This window comes from Dipodomys spectabilis, unplaced genomic scaffold, assembly GCF_019054845.1.
Source record: "Dipodomys spectabilis isolate Male_0828 unplaced genomic scaffold, ASM1905484v1 ptg000042l, whole genome shotgun sequence".
NCBI lineage: Eukaryota > Metazoa > Chordata > Mammalia > Rodentia > Heteromyidae > Dipodomys > Dipodomys spectabilis.
This window is the reverse complement of record NW_024870719.1, coordinates 10,807,358-10,823,967: the sequence shown is the minus strand read 5'-3', so window position 1 is coordinate 10,823,967 and position 16,610 is coordinate 10,807,358. Positions and strand designations below refer to the sequence as shown.

General features: G+C 37.3%; 1 protein-coding gene and 1 non-coding gene across 5 annotated transcripts in view; both read right to left on the bottom strand.

Annotated features, from left to right (window-relative positions):
* Positions 1–287: 287 nt before the first annotated feature.
* Positions 288–16,610, bottom strand: part of Prpf39 (pre-mRNA processing factor 39) — a 35,241-nt gene continuing 18,918 nt past the window's right edge. For all 4 annotated transcript variants that reach the window (XM_042677781.1, XM_042677782.1, XM_042677783.1 and 1 more), the window contains 10 exons: positions 13,057–13,224; positions 11,265–11,430; positions 10,815–10,922; positions 9,686–9,850; positions 9,246–9,372; positions 7,809–8,077; positions 6,200–6,384; positions 4,005–4,079; positions 1,416–1,533; positions 288–1,011 (listed from right to left, as the gene is read on the bottom strand). In XM_042677781.1, coding sequence (XP_042533715.1) covers positions 955–1,011; positions 1,416–1,533; positions 4,005–4,079; positions 6,200–6,384; positions 7,809–8,077; positions 9,246–9,372; positions 9,686–9,850; positions 10,815–10,922; positions 11,265–11,430; positions 13,057–13,224 — 1,438 coding nt within the window. In that variant the 3' untranslated portion in view covers positions 288–954. The remainder of the gene's footprint in view (positions 1,012–1,415; positions 1,534–4,004; positions 4,080–6,199; positions 6,385–7,808; positions 8,078–9,245; positions 9,373–9,685; positions 9,851–10,814; positions 10,923–11,264; positions 11,431–13,056; positions 13,225–16,610) is intronic.
* LOC122106587 lies at positions 7,670–7,755 on the bottom strand. Its single transcript, XR_006147214.1, has one exon. It is a non-coding gene; the product is annotated as a small nucleolar RNA SNORD127 (small nucleolar RNA).

The window sequence follows — 16,610 nt, the reverse complement described above, 5'->3', positions numbered from 1 at the left end:
GAAAGTGGCACTGTGGCTCAAGTGGTAGATAGCTTGCCTTATGCTGTGGGACAGTGTCTAGGCCCAGAGTTCAATCTCACAACTGACCAAAAAGAAAAAAAAAAAAGGCCAAGGGTATATCTCTACCCCTGAGCCAACTTCCCAGCCCTTTAAGCTGAAAGTTCAGAGGGCTAAGCAATCTTGGCAGAAGTTCTTTATTCCTTGATAAATTGAAGTTCCGCAACACAAACCACTAGTAATATTGAATATGTATTAGGTGTTCTCCCACAAAATGAATTCATAAGCAATTGCTGGATGAGTCTTCAGCTTTATTACAAAAATGAAGATGATCAGTTTGATCAAAATGAAAGCTTGTTCACAAGTTTTACATGAATATTCTAAGTACAAAGTCTCTGGAAACAACATACTTTTGATATGATTTTCATTTGTAACGGGATGCAAATGTGACATTTTCTCATTTATAATCTATCCCCAAGGCATGGTCTTTTAATAGTTTGTTTTCTGAAATTAGCTCCAAATTCACAAGTACAACGGAAACAATCTGATAACATCAACGTTAAAAAAAAAATCATTGTTTTCTTTTTCCCTGTTTTTACAGAAGAAATCCCTAATAACCAGCCCTTATGTGTTTTCAGAATCTGTACTACACTGACATGATTGGCAGTCAGTTTTTTCCTAAGGCTATAAAACTCTTGCAAGTGCATTGCAAAAGAATCCTAGACCACTTAATGCAAAAAAATAAAAAAAATAGTTCTCCAATACAAAGTAAAATTTATAAACGGTAGGAAATAGTATCTGATAAGCTACTAATTGACATTTCCCTTATTACTAAACAAATCATGTTACACAAAAACAAGGAAGACAAATTATCAAATAAAACAAGCTTATGCTATGTTTACATCCCTCATTTAAAAACTGATCCTTTTCATACACTCCCATCTGATTTGTTTCCCATCAGGTTGGAGGAGGAGGATAATACTGTCCATAATTCCAAGGATTCTGATAATTGTACTGAAAAGAAAAAGCAAATATGTTAGGATTCCAGAACTATAGCTGGATTCCATATATTAAAAAACTAGTATAAGAAAATAGATGTGTTCATTGCTGAAATCCTAACAAACCACAAGAAGCATGGATTATACAAAACAATGGCAAAGGTGTGTTCTTTCAAAGAAGCAAAAAGTACAGGCATCAGTAACTCATATCTATAATCCCAGCTACTAGGGAGGCTGAGAAGTAGAGGATCATGGCCATTTCTGCTATCCCTGGCAGAAATATCCAGGGACTCAATTTCCAGTTAACCAACAAAAATCTCAACAGTAGGCATGGCTCAAGTGGTATACCAGTTATAAGCAAGAAAGCCAAGCCAGCATGAGGCTAAGTATCAGCAAGAAAAAAAAATTATGCGGACTCACTTGATACCAGGCACTATAATTATATGCAGCTTGATTTGCCTGTAAATCACCATCAATCATCTGTGTAGATGATGGTGTATCTTCCATGTGTGCTTTCTTTTCTTCTGGTTCTTCCGATCTATAGAAAAGGTCAAAACAAACTTTCAATCAAAACTCATAGCCAGGTGCTGGTGGCTCTCGCCTATAATCCTAGCTACTCAGGAAGCTGAGATCTGAGGTCATGGTTCAAAGCCAGCCCGGACAGGGAAGTCCATGAGACTCTTATCTCCAATAAACCACTAGAAAAACAGGAAGTAGCATTGTGGTTCAAGCAGTAGAGTGCTCACCTTGAGCTGAAGAGCACAGGGACAGTGCCCAAGCCCAGAGTTCAAGCCCCATGACCGACCAAAAAAAAAAAAAAAAAAAAGGGCCCTCACACAGGGCATTCTAGATGAATATCATCTATGTATATTTAACTGAAGTTTCTCTTTTTTTCTTTTGTCATTCATGCGATTTGAACCCTGGGCCTGAGCCCTGTCCCTCAGCTCTTCAGCTCAAGGCTAGTGCTCTACCACTTGAGCTACAGTGCCACTTCCAGTTTTCTGGTGGTTTATTGGAGATAAGAGTTTCACGGACTTGCCTGCCCAGGCTGGCTTTGAACCGCTATCCTAATATCTCAGCTTCCTGATTAGCTAGGATTACAGGTGTGAGCCACCAGCGTCTGGCTCTTTTTTTCTTTTTGGTGCTGTTCTGAAGACATCTAGTGACAAATATATAGCTGGACAGATGCTGGAAAACAACAGGTTAAACTCAACAATTCTTTTTTTAATGCATTCAGTCTCTTCAAAAATAGTGTATCCTGGGGCTGGGAAGGTGGCTCAGTGGTAGAGCGCTTGCCTTGCATGCATGAGGCCCTGGGTTGGATTCCTCAGCACCACATAAGCAAAAAGAAAAAAGCCGGAAGTGGTGCTGTGGCTCAAGTGGTAGAGGGCTAGCCTTGAGCTGAAGAGTTGAGGGACAGAGCCCAGGCCCAGAGTTCAGACCCCACAACCAGAGCCCCTCCCCCCCCAAAAAAATAGTGTATCCTAAGAACTTTACTATGTCATGTATTTCTGAAGCATCCTGACATATGACCTCTGATAGATTCAAAGTCTATCAGATTATCTGCCCAAAGCACAGATGAAACTGCTCCATCCCCTCCTCAAAGAACCCTCTACCACCATATATTGCATGTTTTTCAGCAAACGGGACAAAGCTTTTTCTAGTCAGCCTTTTCTAGACTTGTAGCCTTACTTCTTACTTTCCAAACTTACAACTCTCCAGCTACATTGGCAGATCACATTGAGATGTCACTCAAAGCAGCAAAACAGTGGCCTTATTGTTCAAGTCTAAAGGTATTTTATTAACCCTGGTAGTGTTTTTAATGCTTTCATATGAAAAATCTTTATTTCTAACTTCATGAAAATTAAAGACTCTCTTACCCAGTATCCATGTTCTTGCTAAACTTCAGTTGAGTTGATCAGTTTTGATGGAGTTTAAACAATCTCAACACTCTCCTACACTAGAACATGACCTCACTCATGTTATTACCATCTGCCTGCCTTTAATCTGTCATCCTTACTCAGAGACTTTAATTTCCAACTACTTAGAAGTTTGTTGACCCCATCTGCACTCAACCTACTGGCTTTTTTGTTTTTTTTTTCTTCTGCCAGTCCTGGCGCTTGAATTCAGGGTCTGGGCACTGTGCCTGAGCTTTTTTTGCTCAAGGCTAGCACTCTGCCACTTGAGCCACCGCACCATTTCTGTTTTTTTGTTTCTGTGATACTGAGGAATCGAACCCAGGGCTTCATTCATGCTAGGTAAGTACTGTACCACTCAGCTACATTCCCAGCCCACCCTACTACTGGCTTTCTAACTCAAGTATCCTCTCCACAGCACAGCCCACTGGGATGGGTTACCACGTTGTCCAGATGAAAGGCCTTCACTCGTTTCAAAGCTTCTCAACCACTCATTTTATATTTTTTTCAAATCAGTAAAGACATTCATATCTGAGTTCAAATTCCATGACCAACAAAAATTTGGTAGAGCACTTGCCTTGCATGCATGAGGCCCTGGGTTTGATTCCTCAGCACCACATAAGCAAAAAGAAAAAAGCCAGAAGTGGCCCTGTGGCAAAAGTGGTAGAGCGCTAGCCTTGAGCTGAAGAGCTGAGGGACAGCGCCCAGGCCCAGAGTTCAGGCCCCACAACCGGACCCAAAAAAAAAAAAAAAGTTCACATCAAGCCGGGAGCCGGTGGCTCACTCCTAGCTACTCAGAAGGCGAGATCTGAGGATCGAGGTTCAAAGCCAGCCTGGGCAGGAAAATCCATGAGACTCATCTCCAATAAAAACCACTAGAAAACCAGAAGTGGCACTGTGGCTCAAGTGGTAGAGCGCTTGCCTTGAGCTAAAGAGCTGAGGGACAGCACCCAGGCCCAGAGTTCAAGCCCCACGACCAACAGAAAAAAAAAAAAAGTTCACACCAATGGTTGATAAAGTATTAAGAATTATTTGTATGTCCACACTGAAATGTCTTGCAGAACTCTTCCTGACTTAGCAGTAAGTTACATACCCATTTTCTGCTTTGCGTTTTAAAGTATCTTGTTCTTTGAGGAGTGTTTGATGTTCATCATAAGCATTCAGAAGCCTAAGGGGGAAGAAGACAACAACAAAAAATATTTCCTTTGTACTATACACAAAAACAAGCTTAAAAAAAATTAAGTAATTCTTATTTAGATAACCTGATCATATAAATTTCTACATGGTTCATTTGTCATCGTTTTTTCTGTTCTCAATAGCAATCTTAATCACAAGACTTTTAAACTAAAAGAGCCAAAAAGTTATCTTTGTGTTAAAACTCTTCATTTATCTGCTGATTATTGCCAAATTAAAATGAAGTATCATTTAATTTTGCTTGTCCAACCTTCAATAGCTGGATATTGTCAACTGCCCACTACAAGTGCTCTGAACTTACTTATGCCAGCAAAAGCAAGATCACACTTCTGTTGGGCGCCAGTGGCTCATGTCTTTAATCCTAGCAACTCAGGAGGCTGCGATCTGAGGATCTTGGCTCAAAGGCAGCCCAGGCAGGAACATCCATGAAACTCTAATCTCCATTAAACCACCAGAAAATCAGAAGTGGTGCTGTGGCTCAAAGTGGTAGTGCACTAAGAGCTGAGGGACAACGCCCAGGCCCAGAGTTCAGGCTCTACAACTGACCTAAATAAATAAAAGACACTTCTGGCACTGGGTAGAACACTTGGAATAGCATTTACAAGACCTACGTTCCACACTTCTACTGCACAAACCCTCCAAAGGCAGATGTTAGTTTCATGTAAGTCCTAATCTGTTTTCAGTCTTTCCTGTTTATCATAATAATAATGAAATGAGGTTCCATCTCCTCTATGGCGCATGATGTAAAGAGATTAGCCTTGAACAAGTATGTGACCTCATACATTTTTTCTCAGAATACCATTTAACTAAAACCTAGAATTATGTATTTGATAATTACCTATTTTTGTACAAAAATGACATTAAATACACAAAAATATGAGACAGGATCAGTCTTTGAACAATGTTCTAATTCTAATCCTTTAAGTAACTTTGGAAAAACTGTTGTATGTCTTAAGCCTCTCTTCATCTATTAAAAGAACAGTACCCATACTCATTAAGGTATTAGTTTTCCATTAAATAATTATGAAGTATTCAGCATTGTGCCAAGCGCTTAATAAATATTAACTGTTGTATTAAACTGAAATTGAAACAACTATCAAAAATGTATATATACATAAATACAAACTTAGACAATTCTTAGCTTATGGTTAGTGATTTCAATGGAAATAAATCTAAGGATATAGAAAATTTAGGATTAATAGGTATTGAGTATTTCTTTACTAGAATCAATTTAAGACTAGAACTTCAGTAATGCTCTAGCAAGTGTTTTTATTCTTCTCTTCAACAAATGTTAAATTTGTCCTTTTCCCAGTCCAGAGCAAATTTAAAATACCGTCAACTTTCAGCTTTTTCATTGCAGGATATAAAGGCATTAGGTATGACTGATAAGATCATATATCCTCTTTTCCAAGCTCAGATAATGTGTCATTCCTAATTCAGATTAATACCATCTAACTTTCATTTGTGTTTGTGTTTCAGAAGACTAAAGCTTGGGCTTTATACATGCCACAAGCAAGCACTCTGCCACACTCCCAGCTGCATGTTACGCCCAAATACCCTTATTATCCTACAGACTAAATATTGATGTAATTTTTGCATCGATACTTGTATCATTTCCCTTTTCACATGGTTGATGTTTCCTATTTTCATTCACCAATGATATGAATTTTCATTGTAAAACAAAGAAAATAGTTTCAAAGAGAAGACAAGCTTTATATACTCTTATTAAGTATACATATATTCAGAAAACTGAATTTAACTCCACATTTTTTTTTTGCTAGTCATGGGGCCTAAACTCTGGGCCTGGGCGCTGTCCCTCAGCTCTTCAGCTCAAAGCTAGCACTCTACCACTTGAGCCACAGTGCTTTTTTTTTTCAGCTTATGTGATGCTGAGGAATTGAACCCAGGGCCTCATGCACGCAAGGCAAGCGCTCTACCACTGAGCCACCTTTCCAGCCTCTCACATATATCTAAAAGTAGTGAAAAAAAATTTTAAATGTAACAATATATTAATCTCTACAGTAATCACTAAATTATGACCCAAAAATATATCAATGCTCATTCCCCATTGAAGTAATGCATTTAAGAGCTTACTTATTAACATCTGAACCAAAATCTTCAAGAAATTCCACTTTTCTCTGAGAGAACGTAATTCTCATTTTAATAGCTAATGAACCATGTATAGCTTTGTCAAAACAACTTAGGATATTTTCTTCATTTTGTTTGAGGTCGCCACTATATTCCATTTCAAGTAAATTGAGGTACAACTTGGTGTTCTCCTGTGTAAAAATTAGTACCAATTAGTATGTGTCTATTTTATTAAAAGAATAGATTTTATAAAAAACCTTAATTTCTCAAATCTCCATTTTAAACTTAGTAATACAACTCATAAACTTTAGTTTATAATAGGTAGTGACACCATCCCACTATCTCCCAAATTATGCAGATTTTTTTCATTCTTGCCAATAAACTGGATAATCTGACTTATCATACTAGACAGAAATATACCAAGTGCTGGTGGCTCAGCCTGCAATCCTAGCAACGTAGGAGGGTGAGATCTGAGAATTCTGACTTGAAGTCAACTTATCTCTAATTACCAAAAAGGTCAGAAGTAGAGCTGTCACTTAAACAGTAGAGCTGGCCTTGAGCTTCACTAAAGGAAAGTGCCCAGGCCCTGAATTTAAGCCCTAGTATTGTTGTACACATGCACACACACAGACACAAGAAATTCAAAATTTTTTATAGTTCCTATTATTAAATAGCTTAGATAGCTTCAACTGCAGATAGAGGGGATGTCTTAAACAGACTTGTTAATATACAAAAACCTAAAAAATGAGATATTTGCAGTACATGGGCTTTTGTCAATTGTTATTACTGTTCCTGGTTTTGTTAATAAAGTGTTCTCCTAGGCAATGTTTGTTCAACTTGTCTGTAAACCTGTAGAAGTTCTAAAGATGAGCCAGGCATAGGTGGCTCACACGTGTAATCCTAGCTACTTGGAAGGCTGAGATCTGAGGGTCACCGCTCAAAGCCAGCCTGGGCAGGAAAGTCCAGGAAAGTCCATGAGACTCTTATCTCCAATAAACTATCAGAAAACCAAAGTGGCACTGTGGCTCAAGTGGTAGCAGGCTTGCCTTGAGCTGAAGAGCTCGGACAGCACCCAGGCCCAGAGTTCAAGCCCCAGGACCGACCAAAAAATAAAAATAAAGTTCTAAAAAGTATCATGATGCCTGCAAACTTTTTAAACTAGTAATCTTAATTTTCTTTCTTTTTTTTTTTTTTTTTGTCGGTCGTGGGGCTTGAACTCTGGGCTTGGGCGCTGTCCCGCAGCTCTTCAGCTCAAGAGGAGTGCTCTACCACTTGAGCCACAGCGCCACTTCCAGTTTTCGAGCGGTTTATTGGAGATAAGAGTCTCACGGACTTTTCTGCCTGGGCTTTGAACTGTGATCCTCAGATCTCAGCCTCCTGAGTAGCTAGGATTACAGGCATGAGCCACCGGCGCCCGGCTGTAATCTTAATTTTCTAAAGCTTTTAATTCAAAATAATTTGAAAAGCTTTTAAAAATGGCAACATCAGTTTAGAGGGACTGTTGTCCTCATTTAGTAACAAAATATATTACATACAGAATGAAACTGTCATCATAGTTGCCAAAGTAAAACATGACCACCATTTTTTAAATAGACATTCTTTAAAAAATACATACTTTATCTCTTTCAATGGCTTCCAAAAGCACCTTTCTTGATTTTGGAAGATTTTTTTGTATTTTGAAAAGATGTCGGGCTAGTTTGATAGCGTAAAATGATGATTCATTATTTGACTTGGCATTCTTAATGGCATCTTGAAGCAAATGCTCAGCTTCTTCCATGTTTCCATGCCGTCGTTCTAAACTTACTCTTCGCAAGCGAACCATTGCTAATCCTAGAACACATTCTTCAAATGTTCTCAAAATATTCCTGGCTTCGTTAATATTACCTAGAAATAGTAATTAAATATTTATGCTTTTGTGTAAACTTTTAAAATATCCTTTATATCACCAGGCTCTGAAAATCATTAGCTCATGCACTGTATCTAAACCACTGCCCATCTTGTGAATGAGGTGGAAAAAAAAAATAAAAAAAAAAAAATATATATATGTGCAAAATAAAAACAGTCAAGTTCACTTATTATGTATTGCTTATGGTTGGTTTTGTAACACAATGGCATTAAATGCCTAAAATAGTTATCGAGTAATATATAGAAAGTGTGTCAAACTCAGCTTAGTACCAGTGGCTCATGCTTATAAATCTTACTCAGGAGGCTGAGATCTGAGGATTGTTGTTCAAATCCAGCTTAGGCAGAAAAGTCCCCATGAGGCTTCTTCTCTCCAATAAACCACTCAAAACCAGAAGTAGTGCTGTGGCTCAAGTGGTAGAGCATTAGTCTTGAGCACAAAGAGGCTCAAGGACAGCAAACCTGACTTCAAGCCCCACAACCAAAAAAAAAAGTCAACAACAACAAAAAGAATTTGACAAACTTTCTCTTTTTTTCTTTTGTTGACTTGTTTTTTGGGTCATGGGGCATGAACTCAGGGCGTGGGTGCTGTCCCTGACGTCTTATGCTCAAGGCTAGCTACTATTTTGAGCCACAGCTCCACTTCTGGTTTTCTGGTGGTTAATTGGAGATGAGTCTCATGGAGCTGGGAATGTGACTGAGTGATAGAGTGCTTGCCTAACATACATGAAGCCCTGAATTAGATTCCTAAGTACCACATAAACAGAAAAAAAACAGAAGTGGCAATGTGGCTCAAGTGGTAGAGAGCTATAATTAAGCAAAAGAAACTCAGGGCCAGTGCCAAGGCATTGAGTATTGAGTTCAAGCCCTAGGACTGACCAAAAAAAAAAAGGTAAAGAAAAGAAAAAAGAGGAGAAGAGAAGAGCAGAGCAGAGCAGGGCATCTCATGGACTTTCCTGTCCAGGCTGGCTTTGAACCGCAATCCTCAGATTTCTATCTCCTGAGTAGACAGAACTACAGGAACTACAGGTGCGAGCCACCAGCACCCAGCCAAACTCTTCTTTACATATCCCTAATACTCAGTTGCTCTAATTTTACCCTATAATAAATTCCTAAAATTATCAACTGAACATCTTCATTTCATTCTTACCCTGCTGTTCCTCAAAAGCTGCCCAAAGCATATGCACCATGGGTTTCTTTGGGAGATGAATAGTACACGCTCTGCTGAAGACATGCCTCACTCCTTCAATGCTATGGTTTTCCATGTACTTGGCATACTACATACAGAAAAGAGGAAATACTGAATAATTTACAGTTGTACAAGCAATTAAATATGTGACAGAACGATAAAATTCTATTTTTAAACCCATTCAGCACCTTTATTGAACCACTAGACTAGTTTCTGTAAGGAAGGACGAAGAGAGGCAACGAGGTTGGCATATGCAGCAGTCAAATCTGGTTGCAAGCAGACCATCTCCTAATGCAACAGATATAGTTATATGAACAACATTCAACAGAAGTACAAAAAAGGTTAGTCACTAGATCAATGTTTATAATATATTCAAGTTTAAGAACATGTAATTTTCTTACCTTAATCCAAAATTCCTCATAGAGGGCACATGATATGACACATCTTTCAAAGAGAACCACAACTCGTTCATGAGTCCCATTTTCAATTTCAAATTCTAAATATTCTTTCCAGTTTTTTAGTTGGGCCTTTTCCAGTGGTTTCACATGAAAATAAGGTCTTTTAATCTGTAATAAAATTATAGCACATCAATAAAAATATTGTGAATAAACTGCTTATAAAGTAAGTAATGACAGCCCGGTGCTGGTGGCTGCTACCTGTAATTCTAGCTCTATTCAGGAGGCTGAAATCTGAGGATCAGTTCAAAGTCAGCCCAGGCAGGAAAAAAAAATCTGTAAGCCTCATCTCCAAGTAACCACCAGAAAACTGGAAGTGGCACTGTGGCACAAAGAAGTAGAGTGCTAGCCTTAGGCAAGAGTTCAGGGACAGTGCCCAGGCCTTGAGTTCAAGCCCCATAATCAACAACAACAAAAATTATGGGAAAAAATCATTTTACTATTTATCTAAAATTTGTTGTACATAAAAAATAATACAACTAAGTTTTTTTTTTGACAATTTCATTATCTTTAAATTGTCCAGTATAGAGCAAGAGATTTGGTTCAAGCAACAAAGCAGCTGTGTGACAAGTGCTGTGTTCAAACCTAGTATTTTCCCCATCCCAACTTATTTATTTATTTATTTAGTCAGTCATGGGGCTTGAACTCTGGGGGCCTGGACACGTAACCTGAGTTCTTCAGCTCAGGGCTAGCACTCTACTACTTGAGCTACAATGCCACTTCTGGCTTTCTCGTGGTTAACTGGAGGTAAGAGTCTTAAGGACTTTCCTTGCTGGGGCTGTCTTTGAACTGCGATCCTCAGATCTCAGTCTCCTGAGTAACTAGGATTATAGACATGAGCCACTGGTGCCTGGCTTTATTTTTTTTTAATTGTTCTGATTAAATAAGCATTTTGAATTTAACAAGAGTATAATTGGTAATAGAAAATGGTAAGACTAATAGTGGTAATAAATGTATACCCTAAAAATTTCTACTTCAATACACAAAAAATAAAAACCAACAGTAAAGATACTGCTATCAAAACTGAAAGAACAATATCCTTTGTTTATATTTTGAAGACTATAAAAACACTTACACCTTCTTCAAATGTCCACCGTTTACTAACTTCATGTTCATTATAATTAAACATTTCTTGGTGAATTTCAATGATTCTATGTCTCATGTTCTCTATTTCAGTAATTAGCTTTGAAAAGAAAGGAAAAAAAACGAGTAAGTTATATACAGAAAATTTTCAGTATCTTACATTTAAGTATTATCCAAAGATCCTTTACTTTTACAAGTGTTTTTAAAATATTATGCTTTTCACAATTTATAGTACAAAACTTTCTAATAAACTACTTTCCTAGGTATTTTGTGTTTAAGTAGGACTAGTAGACTACGTCTTCAGCCAAATATTCCTCCTAAACTTTACATAATCTGTATTTAAACCATGAGCTAACTAGCCACTTATGTAACTACAACAGCACCACACATGTTGTCAAGGGTCTACTTTCTTATGCACTGAATATTGAGCAATTCTGATTACCTTTGCTGGATCAGTTATGTCTTCAATTCCTGATGGTAAATCATCACCAGGTGGACCATCATCTCCACTATGTCCATTAACAGAAGCTAATTCCCTTCGCAGCTGAATAAACTGTTCACCAGTTAAAAGATCTCTGGGCAAGTTATTCTGTACGTGTTCTTTAAATCTAATGGAAAAAGAAAAATACATGCTCTATACTTGTGTAATTTTAGATCCCATGTTAAGAATATCTCCTATATGTTATTCTTTCAAAGAAACTGATTTCAAGAATGAATCCAAAATATCATACTCTTTCTCTTAATAAAACTGTCTACAAAGATCTTTCTTCCCACTTTTAGCAGTAGAATGGAAAAGATATGGAGCAAGTACAAATTCAAATACTAGATTTGTCTGCTATTAGTTACCTGCTACTTCTCCAAATCTTTAAGATTCTCAGCTGTAGAATGAAACAATAAAACCTATCTTGCGAAGTTACAATAAAATTAAAATTGTAAAATGGCCATTTTTAAACCATCAACAAATGTTTGTTCTGTCCTACCCCACCAATTTTGCCTCAATCAAAGGTTCTCAACAATCCAATGAATCCCATGTCCTAAAGTCATGAATTACACCTATCTGTTTTAGCTGGTTCCAGGGTTTGAACTCAAGATGCCCAGCTGGATTGGTGCACCATCACTTGAGCCATGCTTCCAACTCAACTTTTACTCTTTATTCTGAAGACAGGGTCTTTGGAATTTTCTTCCTCAGCTGGCTTTAAACTCAATCTTCTATATCTTAGGCTGAGCAACTAGGATTACAAGCATGAGCCACCAGCAAATGTCCAACCAATTAGCTTTTATACGCGAGTTTCAATTAAGTTTTGTAATACAGGCTCCATCATGCTCTTGGGGGTGTTGCTTGATTCTACAGCTCCCCTCTATCTGCTCTTGATGCTAGGAGTCCCAAGAAGTACACTCCTTATTTTGTGCTCATCTACTTTACATACTTATATATTTTCTGGCCAACCCCATTAATAAACCTTGAAATAATAACTATTCAAGGACATTCAAAACTGAAACTCAATTCACATTTTTCTCCTAAATTCCAGATCAGTGTATCCAACTGCCAACAAACTGCTCAAAAAAATGTAAATTACTGTATTTTTTTTGGGGGGGGGGGGGGGGGGGGGAGTCCGGTCGTGGGGCCTGAACTCTGGGCCTGGGCGCTGTCCCTCAGCTCTTCTGCTCAAGGCTAGTGCTCCACCACTTGAGCCACAGCTTATGTGGTGCTGAGGAATTGAACCCAGGGCCTCATGCATACAAGGCAAGTGCTCTACCACTGAGCCACCTTCCCAGCCCTTTTTTTTTCCTTTGGAGACAGGGTCTCACTATGGAACCAGGCTGGTCTCAAAATCGTAATCCTTTTGCAACATGAACCATAATTAAAAAAATGTGGCATGAGAATGAAGATTTAATATTCAGGTTAATACTAAAACTCAAAACTGTCAGATTATACTTTAAAAGCTGGAAATTAAAAATTAACTCCTTACAGTACACAGATATTTAAAATAAGTAAATGCCACATAATATGAAAGCATCACTTTTTTAAAAAGGTGAGAGAACATGTAGCGGTAAATTCATTATGGTTGGAGTATAAAGCTAAGGTTAAAAGTCATCTAAGTTGTGATAATCTTGTAAGAAAACATGTTTCCATCTAATAAAAATCTTACTTAGCATTTCAAAAGAATTATGGTATTAGAATTTAATCAGTTGAGTAACTAAAGATACAGCAAAGATCAGATTTTTTAACCTACCTTTGAAAATGGTGACTATAAAGCTGTGTTGGGATACCAAGAATACGATCATATATAGCTGTAACTTCTCTCAGATTTCCTTGCTCATTTTCCCAGTTTATATACATTTCCCACAGTCTGTCAGATCGGAAATCGGTTCCTGCAGCTAGAACAGCATGCTCAAAAGTTCTGAAAAATTAAATTACTCTTAAGTTATCTTTCCAAAAAAAAAATCATTTTAAAAACTGTATAAATTTAGAAAATAAAATGCTGAATCCAACAAGTTATTTATTTAGTTGCTTTCTAAAGCAAGTAAGTATTAAAAAGTAGAAGTACTAATTGGAAGCATAGAAGATTTGCTTAAAAGTGTGGGAAAAAAATATGAAGGGATAGGAAAGTATACTTTTTGTTTGTTTCTTTGTTTGGGCCAATCCTGGGGCTTGTACTCTGGGCTGGGGCACTGTCCCTGAGCTTTTGTGCTCAAGGATAGCACTCTACCACTTGAGCCACAGGTCCATTTCTGGCTTGCCTATTTTTTTTTTTTTTAAGTGTAGTGCAAATAAATCTCAAGGACTTTCCTGCAGGGCTGGCTTCAAACCGTGATCCTCAGATCTCAGCCTCTTGAGTACTAGGATTACAGTGTGAGCCACCAGTGCCAGCAGGAAAGTATACTTTTTGTCTAAATTCCTTACATAAAATTTAAAATGACATGGCACAATGTATAGATTTCAAGCAACTTAAGACTGTCACAATTGATAGTTTAAGGATCAAGCTTGTAATGTACAGATTCATTTAGGCAGAAGATAAAATAAGAATTCAGGGAGGCAAATCTTACCTCAATTTAAGGAATAGTTCCTAGCAAAAATAACTCTGACAAGGAATCCAGTTGCCTTGTAAGGTAATGAAAAGTATACATATATTTTAAAACTTTCAAAAGCCCTTCCCAATGATAAAATTTTATACTTACAAAATTAAGGCAAAAACAAGTATTTTAAACTACCTACCTTACTTCAAGAGATTTCTATCAATTTAAGTAACTAGATTTGCTTTTTTCAATGAAATAAAACTTTTGGATATGTATTTTCAAAATAAAAACATTAACATCACAAGGCTTTCAAAACAGTATAAACTAAACTCCCAATTTGGAGACATAGCTTAAATGGTAGAGGAGAACCCTAAATTCAAACCTCATACCACCCACAAGATCCTAAACTTCCTAAACTAATTTACAATTCCATCAAACCTCTAATGAATTCTAGGTAGCATTAAAAATGCAAAATGGAGCTGGTAGTTATGATGCTTGCCTTAAATTACTCAGGAGCCTGAGACAGGAAGATCACAAGTTCCAAAAGCTTATAGAGCAAAACCCTACCTCATTGGGTGAAAAATAAAAGAAAAAAGAAAAAAAGTTTAAAAAAACACTGGAAATAAATATTTTTAAAAAAGGCAAGCTAGAAGAAACATGTTTAATAAAGAGATAAATGATACAGAAATAAAAGATTAAATGTGTGAATATGCATGTTTTGAGTAAAGGGAGAATAATATAGATGATACTATCTCCAAAGAACCTGAAAGTGATTCAGGAAATTCATGAAGCAGATACTAAGAAAAATCTGGGAAAAGGGAGGAGAGTAAAGTAATGAAATAAAGACAGAATTTTTAGATGAAGGTCTGCTTAATGAGTAGTTGGGAATCCTCAACTCCCTTAATAAAGGTTATATATGACAAACCTACCTATAGGCAACATCATGTTAATTGGGGAAAAACAGATCATTTCTCCTGAAACCAGGAACGAGACAAGGGTCTCCAGTCTCCCTACTCTTGTTCAGCATAATACTAGAAGTTCTAACCAATAAGATAGGGCTGGAGCAAAAAAAGGGATTCAAATAGGGAAAGAAGAAATAAAATTATTCCTATTTGCTCATTTGATCATGTACTCAAAAGACCTTAACAGATGCCACTAAAACACTTCTACAACTGCCAAAATCTTTGGAAGGGTAGCAGGATACAAACTCAATAACCAAAGATGAATAGCTTTTCTATATACCAACAATAAATTAGCTGAGAAAGAAATCAGGAAAACAATTCCACTCACAATAGTATCCAAAACAATAAATGCCTAATTATTATTAACCAAGGAACTGAAAGACCTCTACAATAAAACTTTAATATAAAACCTTGAAGAGCTAGATACTAGTGGCTCACACTTGTAATCCTAGCTACTTAGGAGGCTGAGACCTAAGAACTGCCATTCAAAGCAAGCCTAGTCAGGAAAGTCTGTGAGACTCTCATCTCCAATTAACTACTAGAAAATGAGAAGTAGCACTGTGGCTCAAAGTGGTAAAGTACTAGCTTCAGCCAAAAGAGCTCAGAGACAGTGTCCATGCCCTGAGGTCAAGCCCCACAACTTTCAAAAAAAAAAAAAGAAAAAAGAAAAGAAACACTTGAAGAAATTGAATAAGACATCAGAAATATAAAGACCTCTCATGCTCATGGATAGGCAAAATTAGGATAGGCTGCATTGCCAAAGTAATCTACCATTTCACACAATTTGTGAAATCAATCCAGAAGTTCCTAGAAACATAAAAGACCCCAGGTACCAAAAATAATTCTAAGGGAAAAGAGTACCCGTGGAGGTTATCATAACACTAGACTTCAACTTATACTATAACTGTATTAACAAAAACTGGTAATAGCACAAAAATACGTAAGACTATAAAAGACTCCAAAATAACTTACATAGTGACAGCTAAGCTGATTCTTTTTACAAAGAAGCAAAAACATACAATGGAGAAAAAACAGGCTCTTTTGACAAATCATGCTGGGAAAACCACCTGCAGGAAACTGAGCCAAGACTTCTATCTGTCATTCTGTACCAAAATCAACTCCACTTGGATCAAAGAGCTTAAAGTAAGACCTGAAATTTTAAACTTACTACAAGAAAATGTAAAGGAATTTCAGCAAAGTATATGCTCAGGTAAACCTTTTCTGACTAGAACTTTAGAAGCCTAGAGGTTGGGAGCAAGAATTGCCAAATGGGACTCTATCACATAAAAATGGCTGTGTAGCAAAAGAAACAAACACCAGAATATACAAAGAACTAACTAAAAGAAATATCAAACAGTAAAAGCACAAATAGCCTAATTAATTAATGAGCAAGTAAACTAAGCAATTTTCAAAAGAGATACAAATGGCTAATAGATATGATATATTCAATATCTTCATCCATAAAAGAAATTCAAAGATGAACAATACTAAGACTCTATCTCATCACAACCGAAATGCCAGCAGTCAAGAAAAAAAAAAAAGGTAGCTGTTGGGAATGTGGCTTAGTATTTGAGTGCTTGCCTGGCATGCATAAAACCCTAGGTTCAATTCTTCAGTACCACATAAACCAAAAAAGCCAGAAGTGGTACTGTGGCTCAAGTGGTAGAATGCTAGATTTGACCAAAAGAAGCTCAGAGACAGGCCAGACGCCGGTGGCTCACGCCTGTAATCCTAGCAACTCAGGAGGTTGAGATCTGAGGATCGTGGTTCAAAGCCAGCCCGAGCAGGAAAGTCCGTGAGACTCTTAT